General features: G+C 54.5%; 1 protein-coding gene across 2 annotated transcripts; it reads right to left on the reverse strand.

Annotated features, from left to right (window-relative positions):
- Window positions 1-7,023: 7,023 nt before the first annotated feature.
- On the reverse strand, window positions 7,024-19,125 carry MAVS (mitochondrial antiviral signaling protein). Of its 2 annotated transcripts, none has more exons than XM_069066025.1 (8): window positions 18,988-19,125; window positions 18,324-18,390; window positions 16,845-16,974; window positions 16,462-16,636; window positions 15,263-15,516; window positions 14,311-14,461; window positions 10,444-10,637; window positions 7,024-9,643 (listed from the first exon to the last, which is right to left on the reverse strand). In XM_069066025.1, the coding sequence occupies exons 3-8, from the start codon at window positions 16,959-16,961 to the stop codon at window positions 9,101-9,103; spliced, it is 1,434 nt and encodes a 477-aa protein (XP_068922126.1). In that variant the 5' UTR covers window positions 16,962-16,974; window positions 18,324-18,390; window positions 18,988-19,125; the 3' UTR covers window positions 7,024-9,100. The 2 variants fall into 2 exon arrangements, with proteins under 2 accessions (XP_068922126.1, XP_068922117.1); XM_069066016.1 differs by having other exon boundaries at window positions 15,263-15,519.
- Window positions 19,126-22,174: the final 3,049 nt, after the last annotated feature.

Below are 22,174 nucleotides of genomic sequence, written 5' to 3' on the forward strand. Positions count from 1 at the left end.
TTAGCATAGAGGGAAACTGAGGGTCTCAGCTGAAATATCATGGAAAAAAGGATGGATAGAAAGTCAGCACTTTAATCTGATCTCTGACACTAATTACCTCTTCAACCTTGGGCAAGCTACTTCATGTCAAGAGGTATCCCAGTGGATGGAGTGCTGGGCCTGGAGTCAGAAAGACCTGAGTTCAAATCTGACGTCAGACACTTACTAGCTGTGTGACCTTGGACAAGTTACTAACCTCTGTGTGCCTCAGTTTCCTCAGCTGCAAAATGGGGATTATAATAACGCCAGCTCTGGGGGCTCTCGTGAGGCTCGTATGAGACACGTGCCTGGGATGATGTAGGTGCTTAATGAACGTTTTTGCTCCCTTTTCCCTTCCCTAGTCACTGGGTTACCCATCTGTAGAAGGAGTAGGCTGGAAGAAATAACTTGTGAAGTCACTTCCAGCTCCAAGTGTGTACACATCTCTGGTCTTCTGCCAGGTCTGCAGGGATTGTGTTCTACACCATAAGGACTCAAAGGATGCCCCAGAGCCATAAAAGTGTGTGATTGGAAAAGGCAGTGAGCCAGGAAGGCAGCAAGGGAGAGGAGTGGACAGCCTTGGGGCTTACAGAATGGCAGAAAATGTAAGGAAGTCCTGCAGCACATGGGGCGGCCTCCTATGGTAGAACAATGGTCAGAAGCACCCTGGTTGGGAGGGCATGGATGGATTGCCATCTGCACCAACAGAAGGCATGCTCACATGGTGAAAGAGGACGGGAGGATTCCACAGGCTCAGAGCAGGACTTGACGATCCATTCCACAAGCGTATGCCATGAGGCATGAAGGGACAGGAGAGGAGTGGAGGGTTGGCTCAGTGCAGGCCATCTTGGCTGCCTGGCGAAATAAGTCTGAGCCCACAGTCCACGGATGGAGGGAGGGTCAGAAGCATCTGGAAGGATGACAGGACCCTGAACCACATGATTGCCTCTATCCCCCTTCCCTCTCCCCATCTCCAACTAACTCTGAGTTAATAACAGCTGACCTCAACAGAATGTTAGAGTTCATAAACTGTCATCTCATTGGATTATCACAGCAAACCTGGGAGGCAGGCACATATATAGGTATTATCGACCCATACTGCAGACAAGGAAAGAGGCCCAGGGAGGGGGAAACCTAAGGGTTCGCACTGACTTTGGGTGGGCTGTTGGAACTCCGAGATTCTAGTCTTGGCTTCCTCTCCCTGGCCTTTCTGGTTTCAGGGACTTTTTATCATGAGGCATTTGGATAATTATTATAAGTTTGCCATTATTATAATGTCTAATTACTACATCTCATTACCTATTATATAATCATACTGCATTAGATGCTTTACATTAATTAGATCTTATAATATTATATGGTCAGGTGCCAGGTAAAGAGGTACAGAACAAGAGGCCTTTCCCAGATCCCCCACTGTTAGTGCTTTTTGTCCATCTGTACATACATGAACATGTAAACATATGTGTATACATATGGCCTAGAATGTACATAACATGGTTTTTTGCCATGCCACAAAGACACGGACTATATATTTGCCTTTATATCTTGGCACAACGCCTGGCAAATAGTAAATGCTTAATAAATGCCTTAATAAATGCATGTAAGTACATGCATGTTAAATCCTATGTCCACTTAATGATTGGGACAGAATTGAACTCATCTTTCTCACTTCAAGTTGCTTACCTAGCCAGTACAACAGGGCTTGTAACCACCGAACCTTTGGACCAACAAGGCATAAAGGGGCCAGAGTAAAAAGAGGTGGATCACTAATTATGCTCATGCATGGTCTGGTGTTGAATGGTACCCACGGAAAGCCTTTGACTGGTCGGCACTCGCACCTTCTCAGCTGGGTGAGGCCCTGCCCATCGATTCTCCAGCTGCCACATCTTTATTAATCCAATAAACATTTATTGTAAAATGTCTCAGATGTGCCAGGCACTGGAGATAAGACAATAAAACCAAAATGAGGTAATTCCTGTCTTTGAATTTACATTAGCCTAATAAAACATGCCCCCAGGAAGGTAGATAGATATAAGGTAATGTGTGGAGGGAGGAAACGGCAGTGCTTCAGTATTATCAGCCTTGAAAGGAGACTGATTCGTCTAAACTGGCAATCCAGGCAGTTTCTGGCTACAAGGTGATTGGAGCCACAGAATTCCAAATGGCTGTTTGATGGTGGCGACAGAGGACAGCGGGTTATCATAATGACTGGGTCAGACTTCTTTCCTCTCCTGGCCCTTCTCCCTCCTACCACAAAGGTTTAGCTACAACATTCCAACAGAGATGGGAATTATGTATTGCTCAGGAGCTCTTTGCTAGGTGCAGTCCATCTATGTGTTTCAGTTTTGGAATGAGGTGACCAAAGGGAAGTGGCTCTTATAAACAGGGAATTTTTGCCTCAAGTAACAACGGTTCAAGAAAAAATGAGGCAAAGAGGGAAGGGAAATGCTATTTTGGCAGGAGAAATAAAGCACAAGAAGCGATGTGTGTATGATATTTTATTGGGAGAAATAAGACATTTACCCCAGGAACAACCTTTTTGGACAAGACCACTGAGAACAAGGTGTTGTCAGGTCCTCCTGAAAGATAACAATAACAATGATGATATCAACATAATTATGTACATTTTTTGAAGTACTTTGTATATATTCTTACTTTAAAACCCTATAAGTACTATAGGTATTATCATCCATCTCCATTTTACAGATGAGGAAACTGAGGCTTAGCAAGGCTAAGGGTCACACAACTAGGAAAAAATACTGTACGAGGGTTCGAAGTCTTCCCAATTCCAAATCCAGCATGTTATCTGCTACACAGCCACTCCTTCCCCCATCCAGTCCTGAGGAATGAGCAGAAAACTGGCCAGAACATTCTAGGCAAGAGACTGGCCCCTCAGGCAGAATTCTTCCTCCTGCTCATCTCTGCAGCTTGGAGGAATGTGGGGACCATTTGTAATGATCAATAAGCTGAGAATATCTCTAGCTAAACCGTACCTGGCACATCACCTAAAGATTTCTTTCTCCACCAGATTTTAGAGCAGGGTTGGTTTTTTTTTAAAACATGGAGTCTATGAATTTTAAAAATATTTTGATAATTATTTCCATATAATTGATTTCTTTTGTCCTACAGATTTTACTTTATGCATTTTAAAACATGATTATGAGACTGGGTTCATAGGTTTGGTTTCACCATTGCTAAAGGGGTCTAGTACGTAACAGGTTAGGAATCCTTGCTTTCAGAGTCTGTGTCTACGACCCTGGAAAAATGGTAGGGCCACATTTCCTAACACCTCTGTTCTGCCCTCCCTCCCACCAAGGCAGTGGGGGGCAAAAAGCACAGGTTGGAGTTAGGGCACCTGGCCTCCAATCCCACTCTAAGGCTTATCGCAGAACCCCGGAATTGGAAGGGACCACTGCAGAAGTCACTTACTTAAGGTTTCTCCTGCCCTGAAGAACTTTCAGAAACCCAATTCTGTCCAGGACAGGTGTGGTAGTCTGGCTTGAAGGCAGAAGGTTGGACCAAATGACCTCTGATCCCTTTCAAACCAGTCACAGAAACTCAGAGTTGGAAGGAACCTCAGAGGCCACTCAGTCCAGCCAAGACTAATACACAGTAGCAGCCATCCAGTGCTTGCTTGAAGACTTCCAGGAAGGACACCCCAGGCAACCCACTTCACATAAACAGACAACTGCCATCCCTAGGTCACACCTGAATCTGCCTCTGGGGATGGGCAGAATAGTTCTTTTCCTCATAAGGGCCCTTCATATATTTGAAGACAGTTGGGATGTGCTCCCTATGTCTTCTGCTGATTAGGCTGAACATTCCCAGTTCCTTCCTGATGGATAAATGAATGCACCCATCTTCATAGGAATCCAGGCCCTTCATCCACATGCAGCCTCACACCCCCAGGGGTAACCCACCCTTGGTGCTACGATTACTCATACTGAGTGCAGGTGCCAGTAAGTGGCGGCCCTCCCTTCCCACTCTCTCTCACCACCACTCTCTCTCTCAGTCCCTGAAACCCCACCATTTTAACTTCATTCCTCTGTGTTAAGCACTGCCCTCCCCAGGGTCTTCTTATGGAATTCAACCATCCCCCAGTGGGGATCACATGCCAGGGCTAACCAAAGTATGAGTGAGTTCATTGGAGCTCTCCTTCTGGATAGAGGCTGGGGACAGCTGTGGGGGCCATGAGTTCATTCAGGAAGGGAAGAAGGATCCTAGGGTCATAGATTTAGTGATGGGTCATCAAATCCACCCCCTCACTCTATAGATGAAGAAGCTATTGTGTCTGGTCCAAAGCAGGATGGAAAACCTTGGATTCGGAATCAAGAGGTCCTGGGTTGGAATCCCAGTTCTGCCTTATACCTGGACAAGTCACACCCCCTCTGGTCTTCAGTTTGTAAAATGAGAGGGTTGGCCCAGATGACCCTTACCATGCCCGGCAGCTCTAAATCTAAGACCTTTCTCGAAGGCATTGACTAGGGAAACCTCAGTGGAGAGGGAGGAAGGAGGAACTAGAGAACAATATTCTTTCATAGGATTAAAGGATTTAGAGCTGGAAGGGGCTTCAAAAACCACGGAGTCCAATGCAATCGAGGTCCATTGATGACACGATTTGTCCAAGGTCACACAGGATCTGGCCAAATTCAGAACCTTCCCAACGGCTGTGAACTGCTGAGGTTCAACATTATGCCGAGGAGAGGTCCAGGGAAGGAAACTGAGGAGAGCAGCACCCGGCGGATCCGGAGAGGCAGGTCCAGCCTCGGCGCGGCCCCGAGCCCGTCAGTTTCTCTCTGGTCCTTTCCTCTCGGCAAGCCCCAAGGCGGGATGGCTCCTGGGGGCCCAGGCACACAGTAAGTCACACCTCCAGATCCTCCGCTCCAGGACCCTGGGTTAACCCAGCCTTCTCCCTCCACCGCCCACGGGACACCCGAGTAGGCACCGACTGCAACCTCCTCCTCACTCAGATGGCTACACGACGGCCCCCCAGAGCGGCAGGAGTGGGCGGGGACAGCAAGGAGTTAACTGCGTGCGTCAACAGTGGCGTCACTAGTTACCAAGGAGGTTTGGCATCTGGTTTTTGCAGCCCCTAGGACCCCCAGGGATGGCCACCCTGGGGAGCCACAGATGCAGAGCCCTAGGTCAGGAAGGCCCCTTCCCCCTCTGCTGGACCCCCTCCTGCCTCAAGAAGCTTCTAAAAAAATCAGAGGACGGGAAGAGGGTGGCGGTGCCCTGATTTCTTGTCTTTCCCCTCCATGCCCTCTGCTTCCCCGCCCGGGTCAGCGTGACTTACCGTCCGCAGGAGCCCCCTCCGGGCTGGGACCCAAGCCCCTTCCCAGATTCCCAAGGAGAGAGAGCAGGAGGGTGGGGGTGGGGTGGGCCAGGAGACCCTGCAGAAATCCAAGCCAAGGCAGACGGAAGGGGGAGGGGAGGAGGGTGCTGGAGACAGGTGAGGCAGGGACGGGGAGCACAGATGGACGGATGCGGGAGGGGAAGGATGCGGGCCGCGGGCGAGGCAGAGCCCCGCACCGGAGCACAGGCAGCGAGATGCCGATGGAGAGGAAGCCGCGAGAGAAAGGGGAGGCGAAGGCAGGAGAGCTGGACACAGAGGGGGCGGAGGCAGCGCTTGACTGCGGGCCAGGGGCGGGGGGCGCCCGTCACTCAGGCGGGCAGCCCCGCTCATTGGCCCCGGCCCGCGCCCGCCTCCGGCCCGCGAGGAGCGGAGGAGGCTCCGGCCCCGCCCCGCCCCGCCCGGCCGGGCCCCGCATCCTGGGAGAGCGCAGCCTCCCGCAGTGCGGGCCGGCCTCGCTTTCCGCAGCTTCGCAGCCTCAGCCACCGGACGGCCGCAGAGCCCACCGCAGCCTGGCTTTTCGGGGCTCCCGGACCTCCCCGGGCTGGGGAGCTCCCTCCCGGGGACCCTGCGGCCAAGTCCTTTGTAAAGCGAACCGCACCCAGCACCCCCTCCTCCCTTCTAGCCCCGCCACCCACCAGCTCCAGGAATCCAATCCCGCCCCCCCACCTTCAGTGGGACCCGGGTCAGGTCCCCAGGAGGGCGGGGCCTCGGCAGGGGGTGGGGGTGGGCACACTGCCAGGTCGTCGGATCCCGGCTCTAGCGCACGCCCGCAAAGGGCAAGGCGGGGGCGGGGGGGGTGCGGGGGCCCCGGCCCGCAGCACCTCTTCTTCGTTGGCGCAGGGACAGTGACGAAAGCACACTCCGCTCCCACTTCTGACACGGCAGGGAGGCTCCGGCCGCCCTCTCCCACTCCCACAAGAAGCAGTTGCGGCCTCTGCGGAGGTCCGAGTGCGGGGCTGGCAGGTCTGAGGCCCCGGACTGCACCCTCCCGGGCCCGGCTTCGTTGGAAGCATTTCCAGGGCGAGAATGAGAATCTTTTTTCTGCGCTGGCTAGGCCGTGCATGGACATGAGATGGACGGGATGCCGAGGGGTGAGGATGAGGGTGAAGGTGGAAAGGAGCCCGGGGTGCCCGCAATGCGCTGGGCGCCGCGCTAAGCGCTTTACAAATAATGGGGGGGGGGGCACACATCAGAACTGAGCTTAGATGGGGGAGCTCTGACTCCAAATCCATCTGCTTCCACCAAATCCCTTCTCCCCTGGTGGTAGAGGAAGAGCTTTTTGTGACCCTGTTTCAGTCAGTTTCTTCATTTGTAAAATGGGAAGCCTGGCCCAATTATCCCCGAAGATCAGTGCTACAGCCTAGGCCTTTACTCCTAACTGGGTCCAAACCATCCCCTGGCTGGTTCTGGGGAAGCCTCTACTGGCTCAGAATTAAGGGCTTACAGTGAAGGAAGTGATTTGGCAAGGGAACAAGGAAGTCCAGAATAATGGGGTCTAATCTATTCCTTCTAGAAAATGCTGTCCACGTCCTGACGCAGGAAGGGCTGGGCCTACCCCCACCCTCACAGCCCCCCTCCCCCACGTGGAGCGGGGCCTCTCCAGACACCCCTGAAGTCCTGGCAGCCAGTGACAGTGTCCCCCCTTGCTGTCGATTTCTCCAAACAGCTTTATTGTAGATGCTGGCAAGCAATCACAGGGTTCCAGGGGGTGATGGTGGGCAAAAGACAACCAACTCTTTCCTGTCAACCTTTTCACTAAATGTTCAGGAAAAATGGGCCCGGGGCAGGGCCCTGGAATAAGGTTCTGGCTGGTAATGCTCTCCCTGTGCAAAGAGGCCTGTGGGGGTCTCCATGCTTTGGGCTCCCAGGGGATAAACAGTCAGGCAGAAAGCAGACTGGAGCCCAGGATGCTGGCCCCAGGGCGCCCCCGTGGAATATTAGGGCAACGGTGCTAAGTTCCAGCATGATGCGGTGGGCTGTTTCTGGGGAAGGATCTGTAGGTGTGGGGCCCAAGCCAGGGGGGATTTAGAAAGACAACAGGAAGGCTTCCTCCCAAGGACCGACAGCCCCTCCTCTCACACACACTACAGGATGTGGGAAGAGACTACACGGGCTGCTGAGCTCCCTGTAAGCTTCCTGGAGGCAGGAAGGCATGGGGCAAGGCCTTGGAGCCAGGGAGGGCAGGGACCAGCTTTGGATCCTGACCTAGCAGAGCAGACACAGTAAGCGGCTTAGTCTAGATCTGAATCCCAGCTCTGTTCCTCGCTGCCAGTGGGGCCCTGGGTGTCACAGAACCTGGCTGACTGGCCCCTCACCTGTGCTACATGGGGCCTGGACCAGGCCCTGGTGCAGAGGTGAAGAAACTTCGGCCTCGAGGCCACCTGTGGCCTTCTAGGACATTGGGTTTGGGCTTTTGGCTGAGTCCAAGTTTTACAGCACAAACCCTTTCTGGAAGAGACCTCAGAGCTCCCCTAACCCCCTCACTTTACAGCTGAAGAAACTGAGGCCCAGAGACACAGGAGAAGAGCTGAGCCAGGACATGCAGCCTTTCCACCATGTGCCAGTGTCAGTGGGGCTGGGGAAGTGATGGGTATGGATGGAATGGTGAGGAGTGGGCAATGGCATGGGAGTTTTGGGAATGGGGGATAAGGAGCATGTGGGAGGAGCTTGCCATCCCTGCCTGGGCCTGGGCAGCTGCAGACAATGCCTCCTTTACCAGGCTTGTGACCCCCCCTCCACACCAGCTCCTGAGGCTGCACTCCACACCAAGAGGCCTCCTTGGGAAGGCACAGGGAGAGGGACGATGCCCTCTCCGCTTCGCTGGCATGTGGGCAGGGCCATGAGGTTTCACTTTCAGATGGGGACTTGGTCAAGGCCTGACATGTTCTGTTTCACATGAGTCTCTCTTCCCTCCCCAACCTGCCCCAGCTTCTTAAGTTCAGGGTCCATCCTGTTTCCTTGGCAGGCCTAGCACAAGGGGGCTCAACAAAAGACCCAAGTACCAGTGAGAAGTGGGGAGGAAGTGGCTAGGGATTTGGGCAGCATGAACAGAGGGCCTCACAGACCTGCCTGGTAGAGGAGCAGCCCTCTCACTTTCCTGAAAGACTGTCACTCAGGCCATGCCACGATACCCTCAGTGCCAGAAAGGTCATTACTTCCCAAGGCAGCCCACATCTGGGAGGGCTGTAAAGCCTGGTCTTCTGCTGTATCTCCTGTCCACAAGAGCCCCAGTCCTGAGACGAATCTTGTCTGCCTCCTCCACTAGCCTGGGATCAAGCTGAATAAATGAACATTAGACCCTGACCGAGATGACAGGCTTCATAAAATCCCTGCTCTGGAACCAAACTATCTCCTTACCTCCAGCGTCTCCCCAACACAGGAGTGCAGATGGCCAACAGCCTGTCCCCACTGCAGAAGCTACAACACAAAGCATGTGAATGCGGGACAGAAGCATACGCAGACTACGTTCAGGCCTCCCTAGGCCCTCATATGGCATCTCATCTGAGCCCCTCCACTGTACAGGGGAAGCAGGTCCATGGGCCCTAGTGGTCAGCCCCATGGGTCATGGTTAGATGACCCCATGAGCACAGGGGCACCTGGAACGCTCCCAGGGCCTCTCCCTCCAACCCAGCCTGCTACAATTCCTCTTCCCAGCCCCCATATGGGGGGCCAGCCACCGGCTCTGAAGCTTGAGGGGAAGGGAGGGAGGGGGCTCTGCTAGGCCCCTTATTTCTGGATGCGCTTGTAAAAGATGGCCAAGGCCACAGAAAAGAGAGCCACGGCCACAATGGGACCCAGCCACACTCCCCAGGAGCCGTCCCCATTGGGACCAACTCCAGGCTGGGCTGCGGTGCCAGGCGTCTGGCCCAAATCAGGACTGTCCCCAAGGAGAACCTCACTGGGCCTCTCATCCACGCGGAGATCAAAGGTGCCCAGGGAGGAGCTCTTTGAGCCCCCAAGTTGTTCGGGGGGACCACTGGCTGATGGTTTCCCTGGGGAAGGCACACTGGTGACTGATGAGTAGTCATTTTCCTCAGGGAGATTCCTAGGACTGGCAGAGATGAGGAGGGGCCCCCTGCTCCCAGAGTCACTGCTGATAATCAGGTCCTCAGAGCCACCGGAGTAGGGCTGGTCATCGTATGAGTGCAGCACTCCAGGCTTGCTCATCTCCACCTCTTCCACATGGGGAGGGGACGCCTGCCCTGAGGGGGCTGGCCCAGGGGACACCTGGTGGGGAGAGCTGGGGAACTTCGGGGCCAATGGCGGCACCTGCAGGGAAACAGAATCTGGGCTGTCACCAGGACGCCAGGGCTGGACATCACCAGATGGGGAGCGGGTGGGGGGCCTGGGGCAGCCAGGGCCAGAGGCAAAGGCAGAGACTGCATCAGCAGACCTCAAGTCCTCAAGCTAGCCCAGCCTGTAGCCTTGATCAATCATCAGATCCTCTCAGGGTGTTCGGGGAGGGCAGAAGGATGTGTGGGTGCAAACAGAAGAGGATCCAGGCCAGGGTCCAGTGGAGGTCTCTCCCGTGTGCCCTCCCACCCCCCACTTCTGGTGCTCTCCAGAAGTCATTCGGGGTAAAGAATTTTGCTCAGAGTCTAGGATAAATCCCATCCTGAAAGTCTGGAAGCATAAGACCCATAGGGAAAAAGGCCTTTCTGGTCCCTTCCTGCCTGAGACTTGAGTTGGTGGGGTTAAACCCCCAAACTGTTTCTGGTGTAGAAGCCAATAAGGGAGTCTTTGACCCCAAAGCTCTGCACACTCAAGATAAGGAGCAGTCACTTCAGGCTAGGTGGCTGAAGGCCCAGAGGGGCCTTCTGAGGGAGCTGGGCTAGGGGGGCCATCCACCCTTGTACCGGAGGGACGCTGTAAGGTGCCAAACCTCAGATACCCCACCTTCCCCAGCAGGGAGTGACATGGAAGCTTGGGGGCCATCCCTGCTCTGCAAGGCCAATGTCAAAGAAAACTATCAGCTTTCTCTGCTGGGCCACTCAAGAGGGCTGAACACAGAACTGCTAGCCCCCCAAAGAACTTGGGCCATTCTTCCTGCTGGGAGAGGGAGAGCTTACCTTCTGTGGCTCTCGGAGCTTGCTGGTGGGCAGGCCTGTGCTGTGGACGTCAGGGGCAGCTGCTGCTGGCTGGTTTTCATTACTCTTTGCAGAAGCAGTGGGTCCAGATGTTGGGTCTGCCTTCTTAGAGCGGGGCACAAAGGAGACAGAGGGAGACACAGGGCCTCTGGAAGATGGCGGGAGAGAGGCAGAAGCTGGAGGAGAGAACAGAGGTGTGACACCTGTAATGGCTGAGGCTTCTCCCAGAATGTCAGCCTAACCCAACCTGTGCCTCTAGGCCAGCCCTCTGGACCTCACCATCCCCCAGCTGCCTTCTCACCCTGGGAGATCCCGCCAGCCCTGGAACTGTCACATGACAGCCCCATGAGAAATGCTCCCTCAAAGGCTGATTGGGATGAGGATTTGGGGCAAGAAGCGGGTGGCTTAGGCTTAGAGGCCTAACAGCTGACCCAGTCCAGATCTCTCGGGGACTGAGCTCCCCTCAGGGGGAAGGCCACAAGGAAGGCAGATGGCCACCACCAATGCAACCCATCCCACTGAATTTAAAGTTGTAACAGAACTTTGTGAACTGCCCATCCAGCTCCCTGTGATGTCCCCAGCGTGTGGTCAGCCAGCCTCTGCTTGAAGGCCCCACTGGCTTGCTCTCCTGGCTGTGCCCCCTGGGCCCATCCCTCTTCTGTCTGCCCACCGGCCTGTCATCTGCTGCGAGATGGCTCTCGTGCCTAATCCCCCCACTCCTGAGCCAGGAGATCTGAGCTGCAGTGGGCCACGCTGATGAAGCCTGGGAATCCCAAGTGCAGCACCAACTGGGCGAGCCTATTGAGAGGGAAGAGGGAGGAGGGTCTTTGGGTCAGAAGAACTGGAGCTGATCAGAATGGGGTGGGGCGTCCAAGGGCCTAGGTGAGGTGACCAGCTGGGATAGTCTCCCCAAATCCAGGATGCACACCAGTGTTCCCCTCCTACTCTATCACAAATCTGAGGAGGGAGCAGTCCCTTCCCTTTATGTGCCATCATTTCTATCCCAAGTTCTTCCCTGTTAGTGAGACTCATATATAAGACAAAATTTCCCCTTTTCATTATTCCTCCACCTTTTGAAGAATGAAATTATCATTAAGGCAAGCCAAAAAAGTATCCCTCATTTTGCTTTTGGTGGAAAGATCTCCAGATGTCTTGGAGAGCTGAAGTCTCTCCTCACTAATTATATTGCATCTTGGTGCCAGGGGCGTGGCCCGCTTCTTCAAGTCCCCGCAGACGTGGCCCATTGGTCTTCACCCTAATATCTTTCACCCTGCTTCTCTCCCCAACCTCCTGGTTCTTGGATTTCTTCACAAAAATACTCTTCACGTACAATGCACTCAATCCTCTCCAACCACTCTAACTTGTGTGGTTCCTCTGAATATGGTGCTGCCTTCTAGGCTGGATTCAGGTCATGTGTCATCCTGCATGTCTGACAAGGCTGAACGTGTGCCCTGGGTTAGGGCCCTCTCCTCACCGTCTGCTCCCTACACTCTGGGCACCTACGTATTGACATCTAAGACCCGAGTTCTACCACTGGCCCCACTCTTGGAATCTGTCTCCTGTGAACTCCTGGGCCTCTCTGTCACTCTTCTCTTTTCTTCACCTTAGCTCCTCTCTGTGCTGCTGAATTTGGTGGAGGTGCTTACAGTCTTTTCCCCCTCTTATCCTCAAAATGCCACAAAAGTCTATGCTTTACAGCCATGGGCGCGCTCTGTTCCTGGCCAGGAGTCTGCCATTTTAAACCTGCCATGCTTCGGGATTCCAAACAGCATCCCCAGACGCTTTCTTCGCATGCTCACTCCCCAGAGCAATTCTTCTCTTCTGTATTCCTTGTCTTCACAGAACACCAGCACGGAAAACACCCTGTGTCCCAGGCTTCAGCTTCTTGCCCAGGGCTCCATGGTCTTTGGCACACACATGCATGAACATACACACACACGTATATATACAAATACAGTAGTCTATGTCTGTGCACACATGTGCCACTTTGCAAATGCACATACTTTATACACACATTAAGTATTCACACATATGCATATGTATATAAACACACACACACACACACACACACACACTGCAGCAAAGGGGAACAGTGAATACAACACTGGGCCTGGAGTCAGGAAGATCGGAGTTCAAATCTAGCTTCGGACACTTGCTAACTGTGTGACTGTGGACAAGTCACTTAATGCCTGCGTCAGTTTCCACATCTGTAAAATGAGGATGATAGCACCCACTTCTTGGACTACTGTGAGGATCAAAGATTCGTATGGCTCCTTGTCCAGTGTTTAAATGCCTGTTCCCGTTCTCAGACATGCACGTGTGTCCTGACACACCAAAGTAGGCACACGAACATGCCTCGTCCTCTTCGGTGGCCACGTGCCCCTGCACCCCACCCCCTTCTCCAGGCTCGATGGGCCAAGTGCAGCTGTTCTTGTGAGGAGTTTCTGCTTCTTCTCCTGTACACTCGAGCCCATCACACACAAGTGTGGGGCCCCAGGGTCCCAGAGGGGCAAGTTTGCTAGGAATTCTTCTGCAACTGTTTTGTCCTGCCATTTTTATCCTTAAAGGCCCATGGGTTGACTGCTCAGCTGGCCCTCTCCCAGGCCTTCTGCTGCCTTACGGAAAGATACAGTTTCTCTTTATCACCTTTTTAAAGGTTTTTACAAATTTCATGTTCTACACCTGTTATGGGGACAAATAATTTAATATGTTTACATTCTAAGCCGCTGTCTATTGTCTATTTTCTCTGCTCTGCAAGGAAATACAGGGTCTGCTAATTAAAGCACTTTTACACTCACTTTGTCTCCTTGTTAAAGCAACTGATTTACACTGGTTAAATCCCTGCACGCCATTACTGTAACTGGTGTTAACATCCTTCCTGTCTTTCATTCATCACCCATTTTTCAGTTTCAGTGATTTGTTTGAAGTCAGGATTGAATTGTTCCCACTATATATGCTTATACTTTCCTCATTTTTACTTTTTCAACTAGTTTCTTACTGTTTTGGATCTTTTCTCTAGCAAGTCAGTGGTCTGATTGTACACACAGAGCTGAGAGAGGAATGACTCAAATCAGTCAATAAACCATTATTAAGTGTCTACTGTGTGCCAAGTCCCATGTGAAGCACTGCCATCACAATCAGCACGATGATACTGCCAGGAAGACCTATCCCAGGGGCTCTAATAGGAATCCCCACACTGCAAAGAAAGGTTTAAAACATGCTGGTGATCTTGACCAGTGAACCCTGCTGGGACTGACCCATTATCACTGACTGAACTGTGGCCCACAATCCCCTGGACATCCTTTAGTCAAAAACCTTGAGCCCAAGACCTGCCAGAAGCACCGACTTCTCCAGGGCCCACTATGTAACACAACAGGTTTTCCTCAACTCGCCATGACAATCAGACCAAATGCCGCTCTCAACATTGAACGGACGACAGCAGTGCAAAGCATGCTGAGATTGCAGCCAGAGGACCGGGGCCTGCTCATGGTTCCATGGCTTCCTATCACATGACGACCCTGAGCACATTCCTGCCCTTGTCCTCTGGGGTGAGGGGGCCCCAAGTCTAGGATCCTAGGATACTGCACACAATAACACAGACAGCACTCCCACCAAGGCACTGGAGAAGGCCATCGTGTCCTCAGGGCGGTTCTCAGCCCCACTCAGTGAGGATACTAGGTTAGGGAGACCGTGGTGGGATATGGACCTCGAGATGACACACTCAGCTCTTCTGGGAGAGTTCCACAGCTCTTCCCTTCCTTGAGAAAGGCTGCTTGTTGCTCAGTTTGGGGGAAGGAATGGGGTCTGCTCAATGGGGTCCCACACTCCAGGACTGAAGAGCGAGCCTACCTGGGGGGCCATCACCCGATCCTCCGCTTGCCTTGCGGTGTTTCCCAGTGACTGTGGAGGCAGGGGCTGAGAAAGAAGAGTATCCAGGGGAGCTTTGGGGGTTCCTGGTTGTGTCCCCAGAATGTGCAGGATTCAGGGCTGCCCCTGGGACCTAAGAAAGGAAACATATTAATAATGACTCTATCCTTTCAAAAGCCAACAATCTGAGACAGTAAAAAATACACTAGGGTTCAGAGGCAGGATCTGGGAGCCCCATCTCTGAAACTTGCTTGAAAACCCTGGGCAAATCATTTTATCTGAGTCGGTTTCCTCATCTGTAAAGGGGGGAAGGTGACTGTACTCACTCCCTAGCAGTCTGGTGGTGAAAAGAGCATGTTAGCAAACCAGAACGTGAACTCTGACCATTGAGAGGCCCCAGGGAGTGGGTCCCGTCCCCAGGTGCCTTCCTCAGCCCTGCATCCAAAGAAGCTCTAACAGTTCCCAGGCCTGTGTCCTCCACACTAGAAATTAACATTTAATTATTCCAAGCCTCTTTAAACAAATGTAAATCCAATGTCTGGTCTAACTTTCTGTCCTAGGGGAACTGGCTTTCCCCCATCCTTTCTGACCTCCCAGGGTGGGTTCCAACAGACCCCTCCAAGGCATACTCATCCCTCCCCTCCTGAACACCCAAAGTTCTCATCTGGGTCTGGACCCCTGGTCTAGCCTCTAGATTACTCTTTTTAACTGTTTCTAGTCTTCCCAGACTGTCAGTTCCTGACGGTATAAGACTACTGCATCCTCAGCCTTGCATAACACATAGACCTCTAAAGATCCTGACAGGTAGATTCCCAAGTGCTCCTCCCAAACCTGCTGGGCTCGGGTCTTCATGGAAAGGTGAGGACAGAGCAAAGACCTGCAGACCTCACTTCAGTGGTCTCCATCATCCCTACTGGGGAATAAGAAGGCGTACCTCGCCCTTAGAGTCTGGGGGCTGTGTGTCCTGGATGGGGGCAGTGTGGCTGCCCCGTGCTTCCTCTCCCTCCAGTTCTGGGTATCCATTGTAGGTACTGTGAGGCAAAGGAGCTGGCTGGGTGGCTGAACTCCCACTGGCAGGCAGATGGGGCCCTGGGACCCCAGCAGAAGGTCGTGGTGGGGTAGTGGGGGACACCTGCTGGTTTCTGGCTGGAACAGGGGCGGCGATGGCTCCGGGATGGCTTTGAAACCCTGCTGGGGGGGAGAGGGGAGAACAAAGAGGTAGGTCAGGTTACAGGAAGGCCAAGTTTAGGACCCAACGGTCATACAGGTCATGCAGTAAAACGGAGGCCATCTCAGCAACCCCAACCTGCTCTACCCAATGCCCTTGTTTCACCCTGAAAAAAGAAAGACACCTAGGAGGTTGGATTAGCTCTCTTGGATCTCTGAGGGCTTCCAGCTGCCTCTCAGCTCACACACCCACCATGCCTGTGTGTGGCATCACAGTCATTCACAAGGTGGACGCCACAGACCTTTTCAGGCTCGTTCCGCATCACTTCCCTTCCTACCTTCTGGTAAAGGGACTCCTGACGAGCCCTTTTCTGTGATCTTTCATCTCCGGTCTCAGCACCTATGCACAGCCTGTCCTTTCTGCCTGAAACGCCCTCCCTCAGAATCCCCAGCTTCCTACAGAAGAGGGTCCAGAGCCCCCTGCAGCATCTGGCACCCTCGCTGCTGCTCTGTCGTTTTCAGGGGTACCCTACTCTCTGTGACCCCATGTGGGGCTTCCTTGGTAGAGACACTGGAGAGGTTTGCCATTTCCTTCTCCAGCTCATTTTACAGCTGGGGAAACTGAGGCAAACACGGTGAGGTGACTTGCCCAGGTTCACACAGCTAGGAAGTGTCTGAGGCCAGATCTGAATCCAGAGAGAGGAGTCTTCCTGACTCCAGCCCTGGTGCACTGTGCATAGCCCCTGGCTGCCACGCCTGGTACACAGCAGGTGTTTAACAGAACCTTGTGGAACCAACAGGACAGACAGATGACAAGAGGGGCAGGACAGACAGGAGGATCCACAGCTAAAGACGGCAGGAAGCCAGGACAGATGGAGGAGGGGACAGGCGCTGGGCACGGGCACACCAAGCCTGGGGAGGCCACTTGTGGCGGGAGCTCAGGACCACAAAAGGAAGGGCACTCACGAGTCTGGTTGGAGGCGTAGACGCTGGCAATGACGTCCGCCAGGTCCGTCAGCTCACACTCCTTCAGGGCTGTGATGAGGCAGGTCACCCAGCCGTTGCGCCTCCAGAGGTGATCAAAGAGCTTCCACACACTGTCCCGGTTCCCACGGCGGTCAATGTAGGCACGGAGACTGTCCTGGAGGAGAAGGTCATGCCCACGGCCTTAGAGCTAGGACTGTGGCAGCCGCTGGGCCCCAGAGAGCAGAGAAGGGGCTAACGGTGCCCAGCTTCTGCAGCGAGGGCCAAGTCTGGGCAGGGTGAGTGACCAGGGGGGCCTCGGGGATGTGAGCATGCTCTGCATCTGGCTGATAAGGGGAGAAAGCTGCCTCTGGTAGCTCACCCACCTGGTCAGCAGCGGTGAGGCAGGGCAGGTGGGACAGTATCTCTAAGACGTCGATGCGGAAGAAGTCGCTGAGGTGGAAGCGAATGTATTGCTCAGTGCGGTCCTCAGCCAGAGGCATGGTCACTCAGGGTCTGCAGGAGAAAGGAGCAGGACCTGAGGTGGGAGAACGTGGCCAGGTAGGGCCTGGCTCCGACTCCTGGCCCTGACACTCGCTATCTGTGTGACCTCGGGGAAGTTCGTTCTCTCCTCACTCGGGGACATGCAGGTTCTCAATCTGTGATCTTATGGAAAGCAAGCGAAGAGGGAGTACTGGCCCAGCGATGGCCACCGTTGGTGAGAGCTCCAGCGGAGATGGAGGAAAAACTAGTGAGGTCACAGAAGCACTGAGGCCTCCTGAGTCTGGAAGGATGGAGGGGGAGAGAGGAAGGGTCACAGCTGTCAGCTGATGGACACCAGCAGGACATCCAAACCCAGGCTGCCCCTTTCCAATGAGCAAGGACTGATGACCAGGAAGAATGGCTTTCTCTTCTTCTGAGGACTTTCCATAATCCAATGGAGTCCAGGTTGGCTGCGAAGTCTTGTTTGAAGGCAGAAGGATGGACCAAATGACCTCTGATCCCTTTCAAACCAATTACAGAATGTCGGAGTTGGAAGGAACCTCAGAGGCCACCTAGTCCAACCAACACCTGAACAAGAATCCGGACAAAGCGTCACCCAGCCTTCCCCAGAACAGCCGAAGGCTCTTCCCCTGGCAGACGGCTCTGTTAGCACGGTTCTCCTGACATCAAACCTAAAAAGACTTCTTGGACACATCTGGCCCTCATTCTGAGTTCTCCCCTCTGGGGTCCAGCAGCACAAATGGAAGCCCTGGTCCACAGAGAGCACCTGCCAAGTCTTCTCTTTACAGCATGGACTGAGCTCCTTCCTCACTTGCCAGGATCTTGAAGCTGGCACATCTTGGTCACCCTCCCTGGACCATCACGCTTCCTAAAACATGGCTCTTGGATCCTGGACAACACAATACTCTCCCTGTGCTCCCCCAGGGACATCACCTTCTCACTCTGGAAGGCCACATTGGCTTTCGGAGCTGATATATCCTGCTGCTGAACCCCCATGTGGTTATCAAGGAAACTGTCGTCCAGCCACCCTTCTCTACCTGGTCTTGGTAGGTTTTGAACCCAGTTGTAAAACTTCTCATTTGCCCTTCCCAGGTCTGATGTTCTAGCCCACCCCCACCCTTCCTGGCATCCTTATCTGCAAGTCTGATGCCAAATCTACCCCTTCACCCCAGCCAATGACAAAGCCATCCCAGGGCACTGCTGCGACCTCCTTCTATGCCCCCACTGAGACCTTGATGCTGCTCTCCGGGCCTGGCCACTTAACTGGCTCTGTCTCCCCCCTGCTGGGCCCTCATTTAGTGCGAGGCTCCCCTTCCCTAAGCGCAGCACACGCTGGGGCCTCACGCCTTCGGGGGTCTTACCTGCACGAGGTCCAAGTTACCTTGGTACACACGGCACATCAGACTGGCTGGGGCAGGGCGCTGCCACCTGGGGACAGGGAGGACAGAAGAGCACGTGTGGGGGCACGTGTGGGGGTGCAGCTGGGCGGCCGAGGCTGTGCCCGGCCGGACCCTCCCGGGACAGCCGGGGGAGGAAGTGGGGGAAAGGTCGCTGGGCCGGGCCTTGTTCCGCTGACCTCGGCTCCGGCCAGGGAGGACGAGGACTAGGCAAGGTCTGGGCGGCAGCGCCGGGCAGGGGCAGTGCCCCTGCGGACCGGCGGGCACCGGGGTCAGTGTCCACGTGCGGCCGGAGGAGCGTTACCAGGCTACGGCAAACAAACACTCTCCGTCCTCGGTGCCTCTCCCCTGACCCGAGAGGCAGGTGCCGCCCGGGCACGTGGACCCGCCGCCCCTGCCCCCCCACGGCCACGGGAGCTGCCTCACTTTCCTCCTCTGCCCCACCTGCTGCTTTCCGAGGCTCCCCCTCCCCCACCCAAGGACCACGGTCAAGGGCAGCAGGGCCGCGCCCCGCCCCCAAGGCCCACTCCCCGCCTCCCCCTGCCCCTCCCCCGGCTGCGCCCCTGCCCTTGACCTCGGGGCCGGCCCGGCCGGGGGGGGGGGGGGGCCGAGGCGCCGCCCTGCTTACCTGCAGGTAGAGTCCCGCTCCGCTCGGCCAGCCCACCGGAGGCCGGGGATGGCGATGGCGCAGCGGCCCAGGCTCCGAGGCTGCCCCGGGAAGAGGCGGAGGCGCCCGCAGCGCCCTAGAGAAGCCGAGGGCGGGGGCAGAGTCAGGCCCCGGCTCGCGCCCGCCCTCGCGGCACCCGCCCATTGGCCGGCAGCACGAGAGGGCGGGGCCTGAGCGAGGTGGGGGACGGGAAGGAAGAAAAGGAGAGGGAAGGAGGGGAGAGGAAGAGGAGGGGGCGCAGGAGCGGGGGAGGGGGGCGAAGGGAAGGACCGCAATGATTTGACAAAAGCAGGAAAAGGAGTCCACGGGCGTGACGCGGCCCCCGACCGGCGAGGGGATGGGCTGTCGTACAGGGCCTTCAGGCTTGGGAGGAGGGGTCCCTGGGACAGAGAGCCCTCCCACTCCGGCAGGGGCAGGGCCGGTTCTGGGCTTTGCTGCCCCGCTCTCCCTCTCCTGGGAGGGCCCAACCCTGCGGGAGCGAGGAGGGGCCCGGCTCCCCGGCCCCAGCAGAAGGGCAGGGGCGGCCGTATCCGAGCTCGGCTCTGGCGCATGTTCTAAACAGTCAGGGCCCAAGGTCGGTCATGAAGGCGCACCTGTGCTCAAGCACCCAGGTGGAGCCGGGGTCGCTGGGCCGAGTCTGCAAGACCCAAGGTCACCTCGGTCCTCAGCCACCTCTGCCTGTCTCCTGAATAATCACAGCCCCTACTTCCCAGGACCGTTGTGAGGGTCAGAGCAGACAGTATTTCTGAAAGGGCTTAGCCCGGTGTCCGGGATAAAGTAGGCGATACATAAAGGCTTCTTTCTTTTCCCCCTTCTTCCCTTAGAAGAGGCCTAAGGTTTGGCTCAGCTCTCAAATTTTCTGGCCTCAGGACGTATTTATACTTAAAAAATTGCCGAGGACCTGGAGGAGTTTTGTTAAGGTGCGTTGTATCTATTGATATTTACCAGATTAGGAAGAAAGGTTTTAAAAATATCCACTTAAAATGAACAATAAGCCCATTACGTATGAGTAACCATTTTCTAAAACAAGAACGACTTGGTGAGCAGCGCACTTTTTGCCGCTTATTGCAGATGTCCCGACCGTCCCACTGAAGAGTCAGTCCTGTTTCGGCACCATCTTTTCTGCCGTGATGCGCTGCTTTGACTTTAGTACGAGAATGCAGCCACACAGAAATATTGTGGACAAGAAGTATTTTAGCAGGTACATAAAAATAGGGACCTCAGGGGATTCGATGGGTCCAAGGACCACAATAAACCATGAGGACCAAAGAATGGCAGAACCAGAAGGGGCCTTAGAAATCAGCCCTGCCCTGCCCCTCTCAGTGATCGCAGAGATGCAGGTTATCATTGCTCAGTCTTTATCAGCTGTATCCGACTCTCTGTGACCCCATTTCTTGGCGAAGATACTGGAGCAGTTTGCTATTTCCTTCTCCGGCTCATTTTACAGCCGAGGAAACTGAGGCAGACAGGGTGAAGTAACTTGCCCAGGTCACACAGCTAGTGTCCGAGGCTGGATTTGAACTCCAGGATATGAGTCTTCTCGACTCCTGGTAGCTGGAGCTGACCGGCCTCAGGTTATCTAGTCCAATCCCTTTGCTTTCTAGAAGAGGAAACTGGAAACTAGAGTGGGAAAGTGATGCCCACCTAGCATGGGGTTTACTAGCTAGAATGAGTTTTCTCTTTCTTCTTTCACAAAACCTTAAACCCAGTTCACTCTGAAGCTCATAGATTGGCCTACAGAAGGTCCCTGCCCGAGTTCCACTTAGTCACTGCATTTTGGGACCTCCTGGCTTAAAGTCAATGTCAATGGTAACTGTTTCTCTTTGGAACAGCAACTCTGTCCCAGCTCGGAGTAGAGAGAAAGATACAGGCAAGAGATTTGGCAACGGACTGGATGTGGAGGTGGAGATGAAGAAACTGGGTGTGAAGGAAGTGAAATGACTTGCTCAAGGTCACACAGCTAGCTAACTGAGCCAGAATTCAAACTCAGGTCTTTCTGAATCCTCATCCAGTGCTCCACCCACCCCACCTAACAACTCTCAAGAGATAGCTAAGTTAGGAAGAGGCAGGGTTTGAGATTGAATAAATTAACACTGTTCTGGACATTTTATGCTGGAGATACCTCAAGGACACCCATGCACTTGAGGAAGTCCGCAAGAAGAGGCAATGTGGGGCACGGCAGTTGGGGCTGTATGCAGAAATCTGTGGGTCACTGGCAGAAATGAGAGTTCACTCTGGGGAGCTGAGGATATCAAGTGAGGAAGAAAGAAGAGAGGGCTCTGGGGTAGACACTAAGGAGTGACCGCGCAGGAAACAGCCTACCTTGTCAGGCTTCTGCCACTTGGCTCCCCTCGCCACCTTCTCCTTAGTGGGAAACAAAATTCATCTCCCTCTGCAGACCTTTGTCAGAGCTCTCCCCCCCCCCCCCCGCCCGCCCCCCCCCCCCCCCCCCCCCCCCACAGTGCACTCCCTTCCCTACCTCCACCTCTCAGGCTCCCCAGCCTGGCTGGACCCACCTTCCTCCTCTCGACATGAATATTCCCCCTTCCCTGACCCTCTGCAGACATGAACTACCATCAGATCAGTTCTGCCATCGTTCCCGACACTGCCGTGTGTCTGCTTTTGTGGCTCACTCACACGGAGGTTTTTCCAGCTCCTCTGCGCTTCTTGCTAGTAAAGGCCCCTTCTTTGCAGACTTCTCGAGGCACAGCTCTTTCCTCCTCAGAGGAGCCCTTGGGCCTGGCATGGAACCAGGCACAACCAAGAAACACTTATTAATCACCTAAAGATCCGAAGCCCCAGGTGGCCAGCTGCCTCAGAGCTAGTTGGGACAAAATGCTCAATAAACATCGCGGTTCATTTCAATCACAAGGGCATCTTGGGCGCCCTGGCCCAGTCTCCAGTCTCTTCTCGGGCCTGTTGGCAATGTGGAGTGGAGTGGAGCCTCCTAGAAGGCCAGGCTTGTCATGGGAGGTCAAACACTGGCAGAACCTGACAGGCTGGAAAGTTGCCATCCAGGAGCTCAGCTCTGGACTGCCTCTGCCAGCTGAGGACCTGCTGGGGCTAAATTTGGTGACACTCCTGGTCAGACTGGCTACACACAGACATGCTTTGGTTTCTGTCCCCCAAAACCCTGGGGGGTAGAGGA

The sequence above is a fragment of the Petaurus breviceps genome, unplaced genomic scaffold (genome assembly GCF_028583685.1).
Source record: "Petaurus breviceps papuanus isolate PSGF00001 unplaced genomic scaffold, PetGlider_PUasm1.0 139, whole genome shotgun sequence".
Taxonomy (NCBI): domain Eukaryota; kingdom Metazoa; phylum Chordata; class Mammalia; order Diprotodontia; family Petauridae; genus Petaurus; species Petaurus breviceps.